The 23295-nt window shown below is 51.3% G+C and overlaps 2 protein-coding genes and 1 long non-coding RNA gene across 5 annotated transcripts in view; 1 reads left to right on the forward strand and 2 right to left on the reverse strand.

Annotated features, from left to right (window-relative positions):
* WDR45B (WD repeat domain 45B) overlaps window positions 1–2686 on the reverse strand; it is a 42845-nt gene extending 40159 nt beyond the window's left edge. Inside the window, exon 1 of the mRNA XM_077166304.1 lies at window positions 2514–2686. Within this exon, the coding sequence (XP_077022419.1) occupies window positions 2514–2580 (67 nt within the window). The 5' untranslated portion in view covers window positions 2581–2686. The remainder of the gene's footprint in view (window positions 1–2513) is intronic.
* Window positions 2687–3016: 330 nt separating this feature from the next.
* On the forward strand, window positions 3017–11113 carry LOC143688414 (uncharacterized). 2 transcript variants are annotated; one of them, XR_013177985.1, is made up of 4 exons: window positions 3017–3143; window positions 3868–4053; window positions 9755–9810; window positions 10805–11113. It is a non-coding gene; the product is annotated as an uncharacterized LOC143688414 (long non-coding RNA). The 2 variants fall into 2 exon arrangements; XR_013177984.1 differs by lacking the exon at window positions 3017–3143 and having other exon boundaries at window positions 3676–4053.
* The window catches only part of RAB40B (RAB40B, member RAS oncogene family), a 32937-nt gene continuing 20167 nt past the window's right edge, over window positions 10526–23295 (reverse strand). Inside the window, exons 2-6 of one of the 2 annotated variants that reach the window (XM_077166306.1) lie at window positions 17529–17589; window positions 16507–16567; window positions 15205–15282; window positions 14409–14625; window positions 10526–12033 (exon numbers count right to left, since the gene is read on the reverse strand). In XM_077166306.1, coding sequence (XP_077022421.1) covers window positions 11762–12033; window positions 14409–14625; window positions 15205–15282; window positions 16507–16567; window positions 17529–17589 — 689 coding nt within the window. In that variant the 3' untranslated portion in view covers window positions 10526–11761. Of the gene's footprint in view, window positions 12034–14402; window positions 14626–15204; window positions 15283–16506; window positions 16568–17528; window positions 17590–23295 lie in introns of both variants that reach the window. The other variant, XM_077166305.1, reaches the window with a different exon arrangement.

Below are 23295 nucleotides of genomic sequence, written 5' to 3' on the forward strand. Positions count from 1 at the left end.
ACAGACCAACGAGAACGATCTACACTGCAATGTATGGAAAAACTGTGCCAATAGGAGGCTGAATGAAAAAGATAGAAACAAAACAGTGTACACTATGTGACTCCATTTTTATGAAGTGCAAAAGCAGCAAAGCCGACCTCTGCTGTGAGCAAGCAGGACAGTGGCTGGGACAACGACGGAAAGGGCACAGGGTGGCTACTTATGTCCATGTTTTTATCTGGGTGCTGGTGACAGGTATGTTCACTTTGGAAAATTTCTCAAGCTGAACACTTACAATACAGGCACTCTTCTGTATACACAGTGTACCAATTAAAAGCTAAAAGGAAAGGTGCCACGAACACTGAAAAGCTGGAAACCACTTTGCAAGAAGGCTATGCATCACCCTTGTCATTGCAATACAACTCTTTTTCTCCTAGAGAAACCACGGCTCAATGGATGGCGACTGCACACACCCCTAGAGCAGCTACGGAAGCTTCTACTTGGGAACAGGGCATCAGAATCAATGAAAAGGCATTCTTCCAACAACGTGAAGCCCTCACTCAAGCACTCCCACCTCCAAACTGGAGAACGACCACTGAAATGGGCCAAGGGATGCCACCTAAGTCTTGGTACTGTGAAGACAAGCTAGTACACTGAGTAGGTGTGTTCACCCACCAATACTGCCCACGGGAAGAGGAAGAAAAGAGGTGGACATGTTATAGAAATGTACCTGTCAACTCATCAAGTCCCGAAAACTGTGGCACAAATTAACTTTGAACAATTAAAAACAACAGGTAAATGTCCTTTTTTTTCCTCATGCAAAAATGTTTTTTTATTTGTACATTTAATCACCTTCACTGAGTAAATGTCCTTGTAAAAATTATTTCTAAGCCTGAACTTGCAATGAGGATGTTAAAAATGCTAAGAAGAAGACCAAAACTTTAAAATCAGAATAAGTGATAACAAAGTGCAATAAACTCAATCCCCTGGCATGAATCTTGCATCACAGAGTACTGACCTAAGTGCAACATGAATCTAAAGTGTAAAAGCCTGTTTCTTAAGGAGTCATTAATTATTGCTAATTCCTTAAAGATGCTCAACTATTATCAAAAAATATTAACAAACTTACTGGTCCTTCTCTGCTAATCAAAATCCAAAATGTTCAGCCACTTGTGCCCAAGGCTCAACATATGGCCCCAGACACTGTATGTCCCTCTGGACTTGGTGGAGGCCCACTCCAGCAGACTCTCCTCTGGCACCCACTCCCACAATACCTTGGTCAAACTGCTGCCTCCTCCAGGAAGCCTTCTGAGACCTCACTGGCCCCAAGTAAAGTTACCCTCCCCAACTTAATGAAACTCTTCCTACATATCTCCTATGCATTTGTAGTTTCTGCCTCTTACTTTGGCTCACCTACTGCACCACAAGCTACACCTGAGCAGGTTCTGCTTCCATTCAGCACATCCCTCAAAGCCCAAGAAGTGCCTAGCTCACACTAAGCAAAAACCCAAGAAGCTTGTTCATCCCTGAATAACAACTATTATTCCTTTTCTTCAAAACGATGAAATTTAATAACAGTTAATATCTGAAATAAAGGACTATCCAAATCCCAGTTCTCTCTAGGAAGCGTCTACAAAGACCGGCTGTAGGACACCCTCTGAAACCCGACTAGGGCTAGGGGCCTGGGGGAGCCGAGGCAGAGGACGGGGCTCCGCGGGGAGCCCACGAGTCACACGACCTATTTGTAACAGAGTTCAGGAGCTTCAATCACTTTCGACTAGCGCTGGATTTAAAAATGTGAAAAATATGATGTCCCTCAAAACATTCAACACTCAGGGCTTAGAAGTATTTTTTTATCCCACTTGAAACAATAGGAAAAAAAAGCGCTGGGGGGGGGGGGTGGAAGGTGGTGTTTTTCAGTGCCATTTTCTGACTGAAGCCAACAAAAAAGGAGACCGAGGCTTAGCCTGCCAGAGTCATCTATTAAAAGTGCACATTCGTAGCTGAAACGAACTTAAACGCTTTCAACACAGCTACAGCTTACCTGCTGAACATCCCAACCTGGGGGCAAAAACAAGCGGCGTTTTGAGACAGACCGTAAATTTTAAACGAGACGGAGCTGGGGCCTGCGGGGAGCCCCGTGGGTGTGGTGGCTGGGGGCAGGGGCGCGGAGAGGCCTGGACCCGGACCCCGCGCTCCAGTCACCGCCCGGATCCCAGACACCGACAGCGGGAGGGGCCGGGAGGAGGCGACGGCCGGGAGGGGGGCGCGGGTCGGGGGTGCGGCCGGGAGGGGGGCGCAAGAGGGGCCGCGGCGGGGAGGGGGGCGCGGCCGGCCCCCGGCGGCACCCGCCCTACCTAGGAGGGCACACAGGGGGCTCGGGGTGCGGGGCCTGACGGCGAAGGGGGCAGGACGGACGGCGCGGCGCGGGCTCGGAGAGGCCCCCAGGGAAAAGAGCCCGCAGCGGGGCAGGCCCAGCGGGACAGGGACGTCCGCGCGGCAAGGCCAGGGCGGGGGGCGTCTGGGGCCCTCACCGTGGTCCTGGTTGAAGCCGGCGTAGAGCAGCCCGTTGCCGTGGGGGTTGCACGGCAGGAGGTTCATGGCGCCGTCGTCCGCCCGCCGCTCAGCGCCGCATGCCGTTCAGGAGAGGCCGGACGGTCAGGTCCACTCGGGCCGGCGCCGGGGCCACCGCGGCCGGAAGCGCTGGGCAGACGTGCGGCGCGCGCAGCCAGGCGCGGCCGAGCGCCGAGCGCATCCACCGGGAGGGTGGGGAAGAGTCCCGAGCGCATCTCCCCGGCGGGCAGGAGAGGGGAAGCGCGCCGAGCGCATCCAACGGGTGGTAGGGGAGGGGAGAGCGCCGAGCGCATCCAACGGGTGGTAGGGGAGGGGAGAGCGCCGAGCGCATCCACCGGGAGGGTGGGGAAGAGTCCCGAGCGCATCCCCCCGGCGGGCAGGAGAGGGGAAGCGCGCCGAGCGCATCCAACGGGTGGTAGGGGAGGGGAGAGCGCCGAGCGCATCCACCGGGAGGGTGGGGAAGAGTCCCGAGCGCATCCCCCCGGCGGGCAGGAGAGGGGAAGCGCGCCGAGCGCATCCAACGAGCGGTAGGGGAGGGAGAGCGGGCCGAGCGCGTCCACCGGACGGCCGGAGAGCTCCACTTTGGAAAGGTGCGGACGCCACGGAGGCTGGGCGGCCCGACGCTCCTCACGGGCAGGGCGTCGTCCCACTGGCCCCGTTGGGCCGGCCGCCGGAGCATGGCGACCCGGAAGGAGGAACCCCTGGCCCTCCCCTGCCAGCTCCGGCAGCCTCCGGACTGCCCGCCCCGGCCCTTCGGGCACGGGGTGTCCAGCGGGCGGGAACTCGGCCCTCGTCGGGGCTCCCTCGCATCCTCCGCACTCCCTTGGAGCCTTGGCGCTGGGGTGCTGTCCGTTGGGGGGTGCGGCCGGAGGCTGCCCGGTCTGTGGGTGCCTGCTGACCAGGGGGCGCAGAGTGCGGCCGGCCTCTGGTTTCTCCCCCGCGGCCTCCGCACCCCCGGAGCCTCCCATTTCGCCCACCGCCCTCCGGGGCTGAGAGGGCCAGAATGGGGGTTGACGAGGGCATCCCCCCATCCCCCAGCTGTATCCCAGCCAGGAAGCTCCGCGCTGCGGTACCCACTGGGGTGAATTGGGGGGGGGGGAGGGTGACCTGGAAAAAGTATGTCCACCCAGAACGTGAGAATGCGGCCTCACTCGGAAAAGCGTAATTAGTTAAGGCCCTTGAGATGACGTCATCCTGGGCTACCTGGGTGGGCCTCAGTGTGCTGAGGAGTGTCCTTGCAGGAGAGGAGGGAGGGGGAGACAGAGACCTTGACTTGGAAGCAGGCAGAGATTGGGGTGATGCCTGTAAACCCAGGAGCAGCAGGAACTTTGGCAAACATCAGGAGCTGGGAGCGGGTGTGGAGCCTCCGGAGGGAACCAGCCCTGGCAGCACCTTGATATAGGATTTCTGCCTTGTCGAACTGAGGGAGAACACACTTCTGTGGTTTTAAGCCGCAGGAAGAAATGCTTTACAGAATCCGCTTGGAATACTCAGTATCTGGTGAGTCAGGAGTGCCTGCAGAGTGTCAGGGGTAGCCCATGAGATGACTGTTTATTAAAGGGTTAAAAAAAATGGGAAATATTGTGTATGGACAAGGGGCTTCACCACCCACGGAGAAGCTGCCACCCAGCCACATTGCTTTGTGGCTTAGTGAAGGAGTGTCTATATATGATATGGTTCAATTTACATAAAGTTCTAAAGAGGCGAAACTCAATGATAGTTGTTGAGGGATCCATACATAAACAGATGCCCACATATAAAGAAAACCTAAGGAAGGATTTACACAGCTAGGCTGTTACTCCTTGGGAGAGTATCTTGGAATAGGGGGAAGGCATGTGTGGTCAGCAGAATAATGTCCCCTCCCCACCTCCACAAAGGTGTCCTTGTCCTAATCCCAGGCACCTGCAGATATGTCTTAATTCCTGGTGTCTAAAGATATGTCCTAATCCCTGGGACTTGTGTATACCCTAGTCTCTGGCACCTGTGCACACTTACTAATTCCTGGCACATGTGCCTATGTCCTAATCCTTGAAACTTTTTTTTTGCCATCTTAACCATTTTTAAAAATTTATTTATTTATTAATTTAAAAAAATTAAGAACAAACAAAAACATTAACATCATTCCATTCTACATATATAGTCAGTAATTCTCAATATCATCACATAGTTGCATATTCATCATTTCTTAGAACATTTGCATCAATTCAGAAAAAGAAATAAAAGACAACAGAAAAAGAAATAAAACGATAACAGAGAAAAAAAAAGATTATACATACCATACCCCTTACCCCTCACTTTCATTTATCACTAGCATTTCAAACTAAATTTATTTTCACATTTGTTCCTCCTATTCTTTATTTTTATTCCATATGTTCTACTCGTCTGTTGACATAGTAGATAAAAGGAGCATCAGACACAAGGTTTTCACAATCACACAGTCACATTGTGAAAGCTATATCATTCAATCATCATCAAGAAACATGGCTACTGGAACACAGCTTTACATTTTCAGGCAGTTCCCTCCAGCCTCTCCACTACATTTTGAATAACAAGGTGATATCTACTTAATGCGTAAGAATAACCTCCGGGATAACCTCTCGACTCTGTTTGGAATCTCTCGGCCATTGACTATTTTGTCTCATTTCTCTCTTCCCCCTTTTGGTCGAGGTTTTCTCAATCCCTTGATGCTGAGTCTCAGCTCATTCTAGGGTTTTTCTCAATCCCTTGATGCTGAGTTTCAGCTCATTCCTAAATTTCTGTCCCACGTTGCCAGGAAAGTCCACACCCCTGGGACTCATGTCCCACGTAGACAGGGGGAGGGTGATGTGTTTGCTTGTTGTGTTGGCTGGAGAGAGAGGCCACATCTGAGCAACAAAAGAGGCTCTCTTGGGGGTGACTCTTAGGCCTAAATTTTAAGTAGACTTGACCTATCCTTTGTGGGGTTAAGTTTCATATGAACAAACCCCAAGACTGGGGGCTCAGCCTATAGCTTTGGTTGTCCACACTGCTTGTGAGAATATCAAGAATTCAACTTGGGGAAGTTGAATTTCTCCCCGTTCTCACCATTCCCCCAAGGGGACTTTGCAAATACTTTTCCACTCACTGATTGAATCACTCTGGGATTCATCGGGGCATCACTCTGGACAAACCAACAAAATCTCATGTCCTACCCAAGATTCCAAGTACTTATGGTGTTCAATCAAGCTATGTACATAAGTTATATTAGGAAATGCACTAGTCAAAATATAAATTTTGTACCAAATAAATATTTTTGCTTTAGTCTCACACATAAGGTAAAATTGTAAAATATCAATTATCATCTATTTTCAGCACCCTGCAGTAATGACATTCCTTTGTTTTTCCTCATGCACAAACATTTTAAAATTTGTACATTTAGTCACTATTATTATACACTCTAGGCATTCCTAGGTTATACCATCTCAATCTTTATCATCTATCTTTCTGATTTCATTTATGCCCCCAGCCCTCCTCCCTCTATCTGATCCTTGGAACTTTAATGGCAAAGGGGACATTGCAGATGTGATGAAGTTAAAGTTCTTGAGATGGAAAGATTATCCTGGAATGTCCAGTGGACCCTCTGTGATCACAGGGTTCCTTATAAGAGGGAAGGAGGAGGGTGAGTGGGAGAGAAGAAAGCAGTGTGGCCACAGAAAGGCTGATGAGTCATGAGCCTAGAGACGCCATTAGCTTTGCAGAGCTGGAAGAGGCAAGGGATGGATTCTCCTCTGGAGCCTCCAGGAGGAACCAGCCCGTTGACCCCTCTCCACAGGGATCCAGGAGTGCCCATGCCCAGGGAAGGGCACTTTCCCACTGGAAATGGGAAAAGTAGAGTAAAATGGGAAAGTAAAGCAAAAGAAACAGCATTCAGTTCTTGAGTTTCTGGGTTGAGACAAAGTGGGGACAGTAGTACTAAATGCCAAAACTGTGATTTGCAGCAGTCAGCCTTCGCATTTGAGAGAAAAGAAAGGTGTGTGAGAATCCAAAGATCTAATCCTTGGGGTGCACGGGTGGTTCAGTGGTAGAATGCTGGCTTTCTATGCGGGAAATCCGGGTTCAATTCCTGGACCATGCACCAAAAAAAAAAAGAAGAAGAAGATCTAAGCCCTAAGAAAGAGGACTTAATTATAAAGGCAGAGAGGAAGCAAAATCAGCACAAAATCTCCAACCCCTTCCACGCCCATCGTCTGCTCACCACAAACCTCCCCCCTCCAAGCTGGGATGGAGGGGAGTCCATCCCCAAAAAGCCGTGACACCTTTTGCCCTCTAGGTGTCCTTACGTGGGTGAAACAGAGCCTTGTTTCCATCCCCCTAATACAAGCGGCTACCATTTTACTTCTCAACACCACATTTAATGTAATGAAGCAGTTCTCCAGCAAAAGGAAAGCTTCAGTGTCTCAGACTCCTTTGGCAAAACAAACATTATCAAGCCTATAATTGACATTTTTTCCCGATTGAATTTTTGCCTAAATAACTCTTCATCAAAGTCGTGGCTGTCTGTCTAGGAAATTATCCTGCTTGCAGTAATTTTCACGGGGCAATTGAAAACATAATTGTGCATAATATAGTTTGAATGTAGATGTTTGAAAGCATCTGAGAAATAATTAGTCCCTTATGTTTACAAGCTGTATGGGTTATGCCAGCAGCAAATGCTGCAGAGGAAAACGTGACAGTGACAGAGTTTGAGAGGAGTTTTCTCTAGAGTTCAATTTACATTTCAATTCCCCACCAAAACATGCATATAGCCCCACTTACTACATTCCTACTGGGATTTGTTTTCATTTCACATTCTGCCACTTTGATTTTGCTATAGCACTTTCTACCATGAAATACAACTTATTTCCTTGAATGAGCTTCCTGGGCTGCCATAACAAATTACAACAGGTGGTCCCTCTCTTGCAGTGGTTGGGCCTTCCTGCCTCCTCTGGCTCCTTGGGCCGGGCGCCGCTGCGTCAGCTTTCTCTCTGTATCTGCGGGTCTCCAGTCTCCCACCCCTTAAAAGGATACCTTTTTGCATTTGGACCCACCCTGAACTCAGGACGACCGCCCCTTCATCCTTACCTCTGCGGAGTCCCCATGTTCACAGTGGGCCCCATTCCCAGGCAGCAGGGCAGACAGGGGCTGCCTCTTCTGATTTCTCCCTTGCAGTGGGTGCTTGGCCTTCAATTTGACACATTCACACCCGAAGCGCCAGCTTCTCCCGTGTCACAGCAGGGCCCCAGGTGTGCCTCCCTCCATCTTCAGCATCCTGTCACCTGCCAGTGCCGTGGTCCCAGTGCTGGGCCTGACAACACAGACCATGCCCTCCCATCCAGCTACCTAGTCCGCTGAGCTCCCAGCTGGACCCGATGCTGGGAACACAGAGGTGGGACCGGGGGAAGGGGGTAGATGGGGAGACGGGAAATCATAGGTCAGCACCACGGGGCAGGACAACCAAGCAGGTGCCCAGCCCAGCCCGGCTAGAACCCCTTACCCTTTGGGTGGGGTGCAAGAGTGGGGACATGGGTTCCCAAAAAGCGTGGCAGAATTGAAAATCAAATGACACACCAGCCCCCAGAGTTGGGTGTCCTCTGAGGTAGAAGCTCTTGTCACCTGTACCCCCAAGCGGGGAGAGCAAGAGAGCTGCAGGGTTGGGGGTGGTGGCATGCAGTGGGCGCCCTACCGCCAGCTCTGCCTGGTTCTGCACAGCGGTGGCTCCCTGGCTTCTGCTGGGGCAACAGCGGCAAACATATTTGCCATCATCTTTTTGCAAAATTAGACAAAGTAGGACAGTCTAGAGCCAGATTATAGACACGTCAGTTGCAGATGTTGTCAATGGGAGTTGATATTTAAGTCCAATACATTAGATAAAATATGCATTTATACTATTTGTGTTATGCATTTTATACTTTTCCATATAACCAAATTGTGCAGGAAAGGATTAGCCTTGTCCAGAGAAAGGTCTGTGTTTTGCTCCGGCTCTTGGAGGGTAAGATCTGGGCCCCAGGAAAGGGGCCCTTTGTCCCTGGGGGGCAGGGCCCAGGCTGCAGTCTCAGCAACAATGGGATTGACTCTGGAAGGGCTGGAGGCCAGGGTCAGTCACCTGGACGGTCTGCTGGATCTAAGTGTCCCATTCCCAGTAGAAGCCCTAGACCTGGAGGCTTGGGGACTCCCATGTTGTGGCCGGGAGAATCCAGCCCTGCCTGCGGGGAAATCTCACGCTGGGTCCCTCCAGAACCTGCCCTATGTGCCCCACTCTACCCCCAGCTGATTTTAATATTAAATTAAATAGTTAATATTAAATATTTTAATATTTAATATGTCCTTTCGCTGTAATACACCGTGGCTGGAAGTGTAATGGCTTTCTGGGCTCTGGGAGGACCCCCAGTGAATCCTGGAGCCTGACGGTGCTCTGGGGACCCTCCAACTTTGCACAATAAATCACATATCCCCTCAGTTAGGACACAGCTCCCTCCCCCTCCCTCGGGTCTGGTGGCCAAATCCGCTGGGAAATGAACACGGGGCGGGGGGATGACACGACACGACTGATCCCATCTGGCATTCTGTCTGTACCTGCGGGTAGTAGGTAACGAGGCCTGCTGCTCTGAGTTGGTCCTGCCTGCTGCAGCCAGGCTCAGGGCCCGGGGCTGCGGGGCACTGTGGCCTCTCCTGGGCTGGGGGCTGCAGCCCAGTAGGGCTGAGCTAAGCATGGTCCCCAGAAAGCAAGGTCAGGTTGTTTATCTGAACAAGGCAGTACAGATGGAAGGAGAGGGGAGCTGGGGGGTGTCAGGAACCTCCCCACATACTCTTTACCTGCCTCCACCCTCCTTTCTCTGCATACAGTAGGTACCCAACCTGAACCAACCAGGGGCAAGGTGTGGCCTGCTTGCCTCTGCTGGTCCTACTTCCTCAGAGCGCGTTCCTGAAGCACGGCCCTAGAAGGTTGGGGAAAACATCGTCCTGTTCTCTCCAGGATCTTACCAGAGCCCTGAGCAGGCCTCCCACTGGAGAAAAGAGAGAGAAAGGGCAGAAGGAAACCCGTGCCTAGGGGCTGGGCAGCTCCCTACTTGCCAGGGCCGGTGATGACCGTGGCCCCCATCTCTAGGGACCCTTCAGTTTCTCAAACCGTTAGTAGAAACTGAAGCTATCTGGGCATTTCCTCATTTCCAGTTTTCTTTTATTTGTCTGTCTGCTTTTCCTTCAGGATAGCTTCAGCAGCCACAGAATAACATCGAGCAGCAACTCTAGAAAGTCCCTTTGGTAAGGAATGTCCTCGTAAGGATGCGTGAGCCCCAGGACATGCAGCACAGGCCCCTCTGCACAGCCGCAGAGTGACCCCACACCCTGCCCACAGTGCTCCCCACAGTTGCCTGCGATGCTCCCCTCAGCAGCCCATGGTGCCCCCAGGACCTGCCCTATCCCCATGGCCACCTGCAGTGCTCCCCAGGGCTGCCCGCTTCCCACAGCCGCCTGTGGTACTCCCCATGGCTGCCTCTGGAGCTCCCCACGGCTGCCTGCGTGCTCTCCAAGGCCTGTCCACTCCCCATGGCCACCCGCAGTGCTTCTCAGGGCTGTCTGCATGCTCCCCAGGGCTATCTATGTGCTCCCCAGGGCTGTCCTTGGTGCTCCCCAGGGCTATCTGCGTGCTCCTCAGGGCTGTCTGTGTGCTCCCCAGGGCTGTCTGTGTGCTCCCCAGGGCTGTGTGCTCCCCAGGGCTATCTGCGTGCTCCCCAGGGCTGTCTGTGTGCTCCCCAGGGCTGTCTGTGTGCTCCCCAGGGCTGTGTGCTCCCCAGGGCTGTCCCGGGGCTGTCTGTGGTGCTCCCCAGGGCCTGCCCACCAGCCTCCTGAGTAACCAGGAGGCTGGTACTGGCGTACAAATTGCTGACTTGTACGCCAGCCCCAGGGAGAAAAACAAATGAGGCCAAGGGCCATAGAAACCCACAAAATTAGAAGGAACCAGCCAGTGACTCTGCCAAGAGAGAAATCAGTATGTCTTTTATTGTTGAGAAACATTTTCTTAAATAGTAGCTGTGTTAGTTAGATTCAGTTGTCAACTTGGCCAGGTGGGCATACCTAATCTTGTTGCTGCGGACATAAGCCAACGGTATGTGAATCTCATCTGTTGCTAATTACATCTGCAGTCAGCTAGGAGGCGTGCCTGCTGCAATGAGTGACGTTTGACTTAATTGGCTGGTGCTTAAATGAGAGAATGCAATGTAGCACAGCCTAAGCAGTTTGGCATTCCTCATCTCAGCACTAGCAGCTCAGCCCAGGCCTTTGGAGATGCGGAAAGAAGTCACCCTGGGGAAAGTTGTTCGAACCCAGGGGCCTGGAGAGAAGACCAGCAGAGACCATCTTGTGCCTTCCACGTAAGAAAGAACCTCAGTGGAAAGTTAGCTGCCTTTCCTCTGAAGACCCAACAAAATAAATCCTCTTTTATTAAAAGCTGATCCGTCTCTGGTGTGTTGCATTCCGGCAGCTAGCAAACTAGAACAGTAGTGTTCATTTTATTCCCTACTGAAACAGCGTGCTGGTGATACTTTCCTTGCCAGGATGCTGTAAATATGTCGACTCAGCATGACTGGGGCGCTCTTTGGCAGTTTCTTCCGGTAGCTTCATAACTTGTAGAACATCTTATATAAAATGGTAGAGTTACACAAAAATAAGCATATAAATCACATATTAATCCCAAAATGTAGTCAATAACGGCAAAACCTTTACAAATCCATTTCCTACTCAGTCTGGACATGTTGTGCATAGACTACACGTCTGCAGGGCTTTAAAAAGAGTGTTTGACATTAAAATGGAGGTTTACAAAAGGCCCCTCTTCGCTTCCTCTAATTCATCTCTCTATCTCTGCTTTTTAAAATCCCTTCAATTTATAGTCCCCTCATTTCACCCTTATAAAAACTCTCATTTTAGCGAAAGAGTTGCACTGCAGTCCTGATAAAAGTAACATTCAAATTTTCCAGTTACCGAGACTTGAGCAAAGCCCCAGTGTTCCCTTTACAGCCATGCATGGGAAACAAGCGCTTCACATGCACACGCAGTGGAAACACAACGGCGCTGGGCCGCTTCCACGCCGGCTCACACCCCCGCTAAGCAGGCATGCGAGGAAGGGAAATGTATTTCCTGAATCCAACACGTCTCCCAAGCCTCCAGGGTTCAGAGCGTGTCCTGCAGGTACGCAGCATGTCCCTCTGTGCTGTCATTAAGACACTTTGCAGCTATTTCTGGTGCAGGGTTTGGGGGGGCTCTGGGGAGGGTGCAGGCACACCCTTCTCCGCAGGCTGCCCCTCTTGGGCATGGAGCTGGTGGTCAGCGAGTAGGAGTGGCTGTGCATCATCTTGGCGTTGAGGCCAGTGGCCATGGAAAAGGACTTGAGGAGGCTCCTCATGGCGGCGGGGAGGGGCAGCTGGTCCACGAGGTGCCCGGGTGTGCAGGCCATGACGGCGCGGCAGCAGAGGTCCTGCAGCCGCAGCACTGGGGAGAGAAGGCCAGCTTGCAGGGGGGGCGGGGGTCAGGCCTGCAGCCCCGGGGGGCCATGCCCTTGCTTTCACTGCCCCCAGTCCCCCCTCACCCCCCACAAGCCCCTGCCAGGCAGACAAGGAGCATCTTGCCTAGTGAATCCTGCTTTCAAACGGTTCTGTTTACAAAGAGAGGAACTTGAGAGAGAGACATGCACAGAGGGGGTTGAATAAAGTGTGACCTGCACCTAGAAAACAATATTCAAATTCTACAGGGTTCATCCATCCAGAGACGTGTGCCGACACTGGAGAGCCTGCATGGCTCGGCCTCAGGAGGTGTCATGGTCAGGTTCACGTGTCAACTTGGCCAAGGGGTGGCACCTGTTTGGGCAAGTGCTGGCCTGTCTGTTGCAATGAGGACGTTTCATAGAATTAAATCATGATCATGTCAGCTGCATCCACAGCTGATTCCATTTGTAATCAGCCAAGGGGAGTGTGTTCTTTAATGAGTGATGCTTAATCTAATTACTGGAAGCCTTTTAAGGAGAATTCAGAAGAGACAGGCTCTCTTCCTGCTTCGGCTAGTGAGCCTCTCCTGTGGAGTTCGTCCAGACCCTCCATCGGAGTCATCGGCTTCACAGCCTGCCCTGTGGATTTTGGACTCTGTGTTCCTGTGGTCACGTGAGACACTTTTATAAATTTTATATTTGCGAGTGTACCCTGTTGATTCTGTTTCTCTAGAGAACCCCAACTAATACAGGAGGGGAGCTGGTGGCTCTGCAAGAACCAAGGAAAACCGCCCCAGGAAGAGCAGCTGGGCTTCATAGCCCCTGATTCGCAGAGGTTTTCTTCCTCAACTGTGTGGCTGATCTCAAAAACACAGATTATCAGTTTCATAAATGCTTATTTGAGAAGACATCTGAAGAACAAATTCCACACCTTCATGTGTCCCCTAAAAGCTCCTGGTATGGGCCAGACGACACTGGGTGAGACCAGGCCCGCTCGCTGGGGCCCTCCCAGCCCAGGGTGGGGACGCCCGAGGGGAGCACTGGGCAGCAACCACAGCTCAACCCTAGGGAAGTCCCAAGGGACACTGGATTCCGGAGGGAGAGAGTCAACTGTGGTTCACTGCGGGGGCTCCCTTAAAAGCAAGGGTTCCCACAAGGAGCTGCTTTACAACAGGGCTTCTCAGCTGGTGGCTTTGGCAGTGCTTGGAGACATTTCCAGATGTCAGAGTGGGTGGCAGTGTGGCACCCACGGGTGGGGGGGAAGGCTGCCTACCCTCAGAACCGCCGTGAGTGGCCAAGAACTGCCACAGTGCTGAGGCTAAAAGCCCTCTTTAGAGGGTTTAAGTTTTCCTCAGTTGATCCCAGGCGGCTCCTCTCCTTTGTCTTTTCAAAGTAATAAGCTGACAAATTACTCAAGGGAAACAATGACAGCTACACTGTGTCAAAGAGGTTCCCACACTCAGCATCAAGGGATTGAGAAAAACCCTGGAATGAGCTGAGACCCAGCATCAAGGGATTGAGAAAAACCCTAGAATGAGCTGAGACCCAGCATCAAGGGATTGAGAAAACCTGCTCCACCAAAAGGGGGAAGAGGGAAATGAGACAAAGTGTCAATGACTGAGAGATTCCAGAGTCGAGAGGTTATCTTGGAGGTTATTCTTACGCATTAAATAGATATCACCTTGTTATCCAAGATGTCATGGAGAGGCTGGAGGGAACTGCCTGAAAATGTAGAGCTGTGTTCCAGTAGCCATGTTTCTTGAGGATGACTGAATAATGATACAGCTGTCACAATGTGACTGTGTGATTGTGAAAACCTTGTGTCTGATGAGCCTTTTATCTAATTTGTCAACAGACGAGTAGAACATATGGAATAAAAATAAATAATAGGGGGAACAAATGTTAAAATTAAAAAAATTAAAAAAAAAAAGAGGTTCCCACAAAGCATAGGAGATGTCAGGACACAGGTTTCTGGATATATTAACACTGGAGTTTGAATATTATACTCCAACTGCAAGTTATAGCATATTAAAGCAACTCTGTGCCATGTCTGTTTCTCAAGTTCTGCTCTCCTTTTTGCCAGCAAAATCAATTGAACGTGAATGACCCATAATGTGATATGCTCTTCCCCAAATCACCCACGTGAGGGATGAGTGGCAAACCCTACACAGCCTGCACGGACCCGCCCCCCCAGGCCCTGCCCTCCTGGGGCAGCTTCAGGGCTTCCTGTGAACCGGGGCCCTGTAAGTGGCTTATTCTCTGCTGTAGGAAATGCTGCTCTGAGGGTTCTTACAAACGGGCCCAGGTACTGCCCCCCGCCCCCCAGTCGGACACATTTGCAGCCCTCTCCATGGGGGACAGAATGGGCCCCGCCTACCCTTACTGGGCCTCCAGAGCCGGTCCATGCCATGCCGCGCCAGCACGGTCCGCGCCAGCTCTGTGAAGGACTCGGTGATGTTGAAGTTGCACAGCGGGCTGACCTCGAAGAAGGTCACGCCCAGGCGCTCCGCGTAGGCCTGGGCCTGTTCCATGGGGACCTGCCGTCTGAAGGCCAAGTGCAGGCGGTTCCCCACCAGGATTTTAGGGACTCCAGGCGCGTGCTGCAGGGAGAGGGAGAGGAGGGGAAGGGTTGCCTGTGCGAGTTCTGTCGCAGGCTGGCACTGAGCGCTGCCCTTCCTGCCAGGCCATTGGGCTGGTCAGAGGCCAGCAGCAGGAGCACTGCCCACGCCCACCAGTCAGAGCCACCTCATGAGGGGCAGAGTGCTCCCTCCATCCGGGCAGTTGGAGGTCCCCTGTGCTGAAGGGTGGTGTCAGGCAGAATAGGGCTCTCATCTGCCATCTGGACCCTCAGCAACCCAACCCCACGTCCCCTGGCTGCCCCTCTGCCTTGCGGAGCTGGGGACCTGTACATGGCCCATGGCTGGGGGAAGGTGCTGGAAGGCTGGTGGGACAGAGGCACTGCCATGTCTACAGGTGACGCAGGGAAGACGGCTGCCTTCAGGTCATGAGGGAATATTCAGACGTTAGCATGTTGAGGACAGCAGAACAGAATGGCAGATGGCACCGAGACTGCCACCTGCTGCTGAGCCCCCTGGGAGGCTGTGCGTGAGAGCCCCCGCCCTGGGCCCCAACCCCTCCAAGTCCACACAGGGCTTGGTGCCAGCACTTCCATGTCGTACCTCATCAATCTCCTTGATCCATCGGTCAATGCCGTCGAAAGACCAGCGGTTTGCGATGTCATAGACCAAAACCACACCCTGGGGGAGAGGTCACAAGGCCTTAGAAGATGGGCCATTCAGGGCCACAAGTGCCCAGACACTAAGCTGGAGGTCATCACAACACACTAGATGACCACTGTGTCTATTTTAACATGGAATGCATTATGATATATCCACCAAACCTAGCCATGCACACAGGCACACAGGCATGCAAACACACACACATACTGCATGCATGTGCCAACATGCATGCATGCACACAGGCATGCTAACACATGTATATACATGCAAACGTGCACACAAACAAGCAGCACACAATCACAGGCAGCATGAAACACACACAAGCATGCAAGCACATGTGCATACACAAATGAAGCACACAGACACATGCACACACGCATGCCACACACATGCCATACACATATGCATAAGAACACAAACACATGCCAACATGCACACATGCAGCACACACAAACAGGAATGCAAACACGCACACACATGCAGCACACAAGCGTGCAAGCACACATTCATGCACACATGAAGCCCACAGGCACACAAACACACATGTACACGCAGCACACAAGCATGCAGACACATATGTATACAAGCACGCAAGCAGATGTGTATATATGCACACATACATCACACACACACAGGCATGCAAACACACGCACATATGCCACACATGAGAACATAAACATGTGCCAATATGCACACATGAAGCATACACAAGCATGCAAATACATGTGCACATATGAACATAAGCAGCACATCCACACATGCACATAAGCATGTAAACACACATGCACAAGTGCAGCATGCACAGTCATGCAAACAGATGCACACATGCCACACAAGAGCACAAACACGTGGCCACACACACACATGTACACAGGCATGCAAACATATGCACACATATACACACACATGCACACATGCACACACACACAAAACACGTGCATACATGCATATATGCAGCACACCGGCACACAAACACATGTACACACATGCACACATGCAGCACACACACCCGGGCACACAAACGGGTGCACACAGGCACACAAACACATGTGCACACAAGCCTCCAATGCTGAAGGAGGCTTTGGCCCACCAAACTCTCCATGACACATTCTAGGTGCTGGCATCGGTTTACATGGAAGCTTTAAGTGCCTCATGGTCCATTACAGAGGATGGTCGGTTAAGCATGTCACATAACGTATCCACGGTCGGCTGGGCCCCTGGCTGAGGGAAAAGCCGTGTTACCTGCGCACCCCGCGAGTAGGAGCGGAATATGGTGCAGAATCTTCCCTGCCCCGACGTGTCCCTGGAAAAGGCATCAGAGGTAGGTGAAATGAAACCATTCTTTGTTCCTGACCACGGGGATTTTTAAACTCAGGACCAAGGTGAAGGTGTTCCGTGGCTGTCAGCTGGGGGCACCCTCCACAGCTAAGCCCTGGGCCCCAACACGAGGGCCCCAATGTCCCCTGGAGGGCCTGGCCACTGTGAGGAACCGCCGGGTCATTCTCTAACTGTCGTTTTAAAAGTCAAACTAGAGAACAAAAACCAAAACCGATGGGCTTTAACATAACTATCCTCAGACATTACTTAAATAAATCCTAATGTGGGTAAGAAGCCTCTCTGTTTAATTTGGAGATAAGGAGCTGAGTCTACACTGGCAGGCAAGGAGCTGCACGCCTAAGATTGGGCCGATTTCTTATTTCCAATTAAACTATACACAGGTGGTGTGAAATCAGCTCTTCAGATATGCACATCCTCTAAATGGGTCAGTACGTGGCAGGATGGACACAATGTCCAGGCTTCAAGTCTGTGGGGCTACTGCAGGCAGGGGCTGCTCTGCGCAGGCCTGGGGTAGGACTCCAGAAGGTCACACTCAAGAAGGACAGGCCAGCCGTCCTCGGAGTCCCGGCGGCTGGTTCCGTGTGGACACAAATCTGCGAGTGCCAAGCCCGCCGTCGGTGGCCTCTGCTGTCCAGGAACCAGCCAGCTCTTTCCCGGCTGCGCGGAGGTGCTCGCAGGGGTGGGGAATGCACGGCGCAGCCCCGGGATCTCCGGGCGGACTCCGGACTGCGGGCGGTGCAGGAGGGTTGCGGTCGGGGAGGCCGCAGGAGCTCCAGCAGCGCTGGGCGCAGAACTTGCCCCCCTCCCCGGCCCGGGGCTCCCCGCTGCCGCACGTCGGGGGGGGTGCGGGGCGCTCCTGCAGACTGGGGGCCCCGCCGGCCCCCTCGGGCCCCCACCCCCCGCCCCCTGCGCGGGCTCCCGCCTACCAGAGTTGCAGCTTCACCCGGCGGCCGTCCAGCAGGATGGTGACGCTCCTGGAGTCGATGCCTGCGGAGGGGGGGGCCAGATGACGCCAGGCCCCCTCCTGGAACCCCTGGGGGCTTGAGGCGCAGAGCCCCGGCCTGACCCCTGACCGGGCTCCTTGGCACCCCCGCCCCCACCCAGGTTCCCCCCATCCAGCACCAGGTACCCCAGGCCACGCCCCCGCCACGCCCACTCTCTCACCGGAGAGCCCCCTCCAACCGTCCTCTCTACCCTGAGGCCCCCACTCCGACCCCCAACAGACACAGAGGCTCCGGCTTCCCCAGCCGTTGACCCCCCCCCCCGGGGTTGGAGGGGACTTGGACCAGAGGACTTGGTCAGGGGCTATGGGCCCTGGGCCAGTTCTGAAGCTGGGGGTGCTAGGCCAGAGGGCGGGCCGGGGGCTGGCTGCCAGTCTGGGGCAGCTCTGCTGCTACCACTGGTCCGCAGCCCCTCAGGCTACTCAGAGCCTGCACCCCAGGGCGCCTCTGGCCGTGGCACCTGGGGGCAAAGAGCAGGTCTAAAAACCTGGTGATGCTGCCCTACTCCTCCCAGAGGGCAGGCAAAGCACACCCAGTGTGCAATTAGGTGTGACATGTCCTCTCAACCGTGCAAGAATATATGTGGGGGGAAGCAGTTAGATAAGGAAGGAGGAAGGGGGACTGACCCCAAGACCCACCACAGGAAGTGTCTTTTGGTGTGCACACCCGGCCTTGCACACTCAGGTCCCTGCACACCCAGCCCCTGCACACCCAACCCCAGCACATCCAGTCTCTCCCACCCGGCTCCCGCACACCTGGACCTGTACACCCAAGCCTCCCCACACCCAGCTTCTCTCACCCAGCTCCCGCACACCTGACCCTCAATCAGGTGAGCACTGAAGCAATGAAACCTGCGGCTCACCAGTCCCGCATTAGCATAGCCCTTGGGGAAGGGCCCTTCCAGATCCTTAGAACGCAGGATCGCAGCCTCAGAGCGCTTCTCCACCTCCAGAGGACACTGGCACTCGCCTCCCTGAGCAGGCACCTTCGTTACACGTTAGGGTTTGGAGCTGGACAACTGGCCAGTCCTTGAGTCCTTTCCTGCGGCTGAGGCAAGAGCCCCTAAGCAGCCCGTGGCTGAGGGCTCAGCTTCTCGGAGAACGCCCCTCGGCTCTGGCTGGGCTTGTGGGGATGTGCAGAGGGGAAAAGCCTGAGAAGCCCTAAATTGTCTTTGTTACTTATCTCTGAGAAGTAGTTTCTTTACCTTCTTTTTAAAATTCTTCTCTACTTGCATGGGTGTTACATTTTTTTTTTACCTTGAGCATACATTTCTTGTAAAATCAGAAAAAGCAACAGACAGTAAAAAATAAAAATATCCCTCCCCAATCTACCAGAAATCAGTTTTCTGCTTCTTTGAGAAACCATCTATGTGCTCACAATGCAAGTCAGCTGGCTGCTGCCCGGCTGACCACCAGCTGCCAGGTCTGTAGATGAGAACACATGTCCGAGAAGAGGAAAGACCCATGGAAAGAGCATTTTTATGAAGTAATAAAGAAAGACAGAAAGGAGCAGCTCCTTCCAAAAAAAAAAAAAAATACAATGCAATTTATGATCACAAGAATTCAAACTGCTTGGTAACATGACGTCACGTGGCTATGCGGAAATTGACTTATTTCATTTACAGGGCTTGTTCAAGAATGTCTCTCAAAGCATCTAACCTAGTGAAGACCAGCCTTGAAAACATTCTGGGATGTGACCAGACTTCTAATTTCTTGACAAATTAAGCTGAATAAAGAATTATAAGTCTAAAGGGGGAAATGCTGACTGGGATGCAGAAGCAAAGAGAAGACAGTCACGGCAACCCTCCTCGCCTCGCCCCCGGGAGAATGGATATAAAATCTTCAGCACTGCTCCTTCAAAAGCAAGCAAAATAAATACATAAATAAATACCGATAGAACCGTAAATGCTCAAAAAACAAGCTCCTCTAAAATGGGATAAAAAAAAGGTTTTGTGATCAAATGGCTTATCTTATGCTCCTTTTGATGATCCAGAATGCTTAGAATTGGCTACCCACGCTCTCTGGTGAAAGCCTGACTAAAAAGTGTATTGTACTCATAAAAATCTCCACTTTAAAGAAGTTTTAAGGCAAAGGGCCCCAGGAGATTTAGTGTCACACTCTGCTAGCACATGGTCTAGGGTTATAGGCGAAAGCATGCAAAGTCCCAGAAAGTGTTTCATCCTCATTCTTCAGGTTTCACGCTGATTAAGGGGCTACTGTGCCAACTGTGTCTGCCTGGTGTGTACCGGGGGCGGCGTGAGCCAAGGAGGCACAGGCGCGCTCATTCTTCCTCTTGGCATTAATATTTTAAAATGTTCTTCTAAGATAAAAGGAGTTATTATATTGATAAAATATGAACAGGCTTGTTCTCATGAAAAAGGAACAATCAGAACAAGCGAGAGCTCTGGGAAATTAAATATATCATAGCCCAAACAATAAAACTCAGTAGAAGTACTGGAAGGAACTATTACAGAAGGTAAAGCAAAAAGTCAAAGGGATGCAAAACAGGAGAGAAAAGATAAGAAAATTAAAAGATGCAATCAAAGAGATGGAAAACAGGAGATTCAACATCTGATTAACTGGAGTTCCAGAAAGAGAGAACAGAGAAAATGAAGAGAGAATTCTCCAGAACAATTGATAATGATGATGATTGTTTTGGTTTACTGAAGCTGCCTGTGCTGGTTTGAAAGTGTTATGTAGCCCAGAAAAACCGTGTTCTTTATCCTAATCCAATTTTGTGGGGGCAGACCTATTGTTTAGGGTGAAACCTTTTGATTGGGTTGTTTCCATAGAGATGTGACACACACAATTGTGGGTGTGACCTTTTGATTAGATGGAGATGTAACTTCACCCATTCAAGATGGGTCTAAATTCTTTTACTGGAGTCTTTTAAAAGAAGACTTTTTGGAAAAGCACAGTTGCTTCAGAGCCGACATGATGCCGATGTTTGGAGATGCAGAAGCCCCAGGAGACTCCAGGAGCTGGGAGAGCCAATAGATGTGAGACAGAAACCACAGCCCAGCAGATGTCGCCGTGTCTCTTTCCATGAGATACTAAGCTAAGAGATGAAACCCAGAGTTTTGTCCCAGAGCCATTAAGTCCAGACCCACCGATGCTTAGAGAGGAAGCCACTGGAATCAGAAGTTGGAAGCAATGGGACTGAGAGCAAGGACCAGTAGATGTCAGCCACATGCCTCCTCATGGAACAGACAACAGCCTTTCTGGAATCAACGTATCTTTCTCTGGATGCCTTAGTTTGGCTATTTAAGGCCTTAGAGCTGTAAACTTGCAATTTAACAAATCCCCTTTATAAAAGCTATTCCATTTCTGGTATAATGCAGTCCAGCAGCTTTAGCAAACTAAAACACTGCCAAAATGCAATGCACCTGAAATGGACTGACTTTTTATTTTATTTTTAAATGTTTTGTCTTTTGTATTGGCTTTTGTAAGGGGATTCTTTTAGGCTGCAAATTTACATTTCTTGGGCCATAAAAATGTCCAAATTTAAGGCATCAACACGATGATACCTGGACTCTGAAGAAAAGGCTGCCAGTAGTTTCAAAACAGCACAATGATGATGATGGTGATGTCAAATAAATAAATTAATTAATAAGAAAATTAATCAGGACCGCATTACATGAACACATGAATCTCAGTTGAAAGCAAAAAAATGCAGTCAGTGACAGTGAAATTTCAGGGATGGAAAGGAGGTGCCTATGCTTCTGGAAAACAGGGGACAATGTCTCCTAGACAATGGAACAGGAGTCTTAAGAACATCTGGCTTCTCAGTGGAAGCTGGGTCACAGCGGGGAAAATCACCAGTGTCCTGGTCTGTTCAGAAAGCTTTGGACAGACGGTCCTGTAGATAATTCTGCATTGGTCTTGCTCCATTATTCTTAGGAGATACTTAAAGGAACTCTTCACAGCACTTTAAAAACCCACCCAGCTCTCCAGAAGAGAATGTCAAATGCCTGTGTCAGTGCAGCCAGACTAGACACACAGACATGGAATGGAGTGTGTCCCTCATGTATACAGGGCACACTTACAGAACACAGACAGACAGTAGCAACCGCCAGGTTCGTTTTGAAATATGTATTTTATTCTTTTTGGAATGCTAAAATTTTGCACTAAAAAGCAATGAATACTATACGTGCGTTGTTACTTTCAAGTCTGGAGACAACTTTACTTGACACAGATAGAACCCTCTTCCTTCCCAGCTGAAGGTTTCTTGTTCTTCGGGTTTCCAGAGACAAACCTACTATTTGTGTAGGGTTAGTCCCCTCGATGTAGAAAGTGTACTTATTTTTTTACAGCTTCACAAACAAACAAAAGCTTTCATAAATATTTAAAAAAATGAATTCCTAGTGTTCTTTCTAAGCACTCTGGGAGCTCTATATATTCTAAAATATACATTTGCTTTTTATTTTCAAAGTCATGGCTGCACATGATGTAAAGCGTCAATAAATCCCTCTTGGCTTAAGCTACACTGAGTTCATTTTTCTGCTTGCATTTTGTTTGCACCTAAACTTCACCAAGAGAAAACCCCGAAAGCACAAGTCAGGAGAGAGGAGTAGAAGATTCTCCGACATGCAAACACTGGGGAATGCGACACAGAGACATCGAGCGATGGGTGGGGTTTTCCCTTCTCTTTGGGTTTGTTTTTCTGAAGCGATGCAAATGTTGTATAAATGACCCTGGTGGTGAACACACAATGGTGGTGTGATGATGTTGTGAGGCACAGATTGTATACTTTCAGATGGACTGTATGTGCATGAAGATTTATCAAGGAGAATCTTTTTCTAAAAAGAGACACATTTGAACATATTCCTGAAGCAAAATACGCTGACCACCACATCCCAGAGCCTCACGAATGGTAAACCAGTATTAGCTGGAGATCTGACTCAGTAATAACATTTAATTATTAACCGTCACACAAAGCTGAACTCGGCATGCTCTCCGGGCAGCCCTTCCTGCTGAGAGCTGCCCTGGATGACCACTTTGGGAGGACAGTGGCGGCAGGTGTGCTGAGCCCTGGTCACGGGGTCTGGCGGGCTCGCGGGATGCAGGACGGTGGATGGCTCCCAGGGACTGCAGCTTCCTGCTGAGCTGCCACTCCTTGCCCTTGCCCTGCAGTCGTTCCCTGGGCTGTGCATCTGAGTCCCCATGCCCTCTCTGCACAGCTGGGGCCAGGGCAGGGCACTGTGGCAGCGTGAAAGGTGACACGACCGCCTGCCCACTGGACACACAGGTCACTCAGGCCAGAGGAGAAGGCTGCGGGCCACCCCCTGGACCCTCCCCCCAGGCCAACTGACAACATACTGGGCAGCTTCAGGCCACCCCTCAAACTGTCCTAGGCCTCAGTGTCCCTGACTGTCAGTGGGGCAAGTATGGCCTCTCAGGGCACGCAGGTGTGCAGAACATGCTTGGCACAACCACTTTGAGTCCCCATGCCCACACCGCCCTTGGACCTAGGAATGCGCCAATTCTTCCCTGATCTCTGGGGTACCCTTTGCTAAGGGTCCTAACCTCCCACTTGTATCATCTCCGATTCTCCCTGCCAATCTCAAGTCCACATTGAGACTCTGCCCCCTACTCCTCGTCTCCATTCAGGCCCTCCCTGACTCACATCCTTCAAGCCATGCTCTGAAGATGCCCGTTCATGCTTGGACAGATGCTCTGCTTCAGGCTCGAGT

This window comes from Tamandua tetradactyla, chromosome 6, assembly GCF_023851605.1.
Source record: "Tamandua tetradactyla isolate mTamTet1 chromosome 6, mTamTet1.pri, whole genome shotgun sequence".
Lineage (NCBI taxonomy): Eukaryota > Metazoa > Chordata > Mammalia > Pilosa > Myrmecophagidae > Tamandua > Tamandua tetradactyla.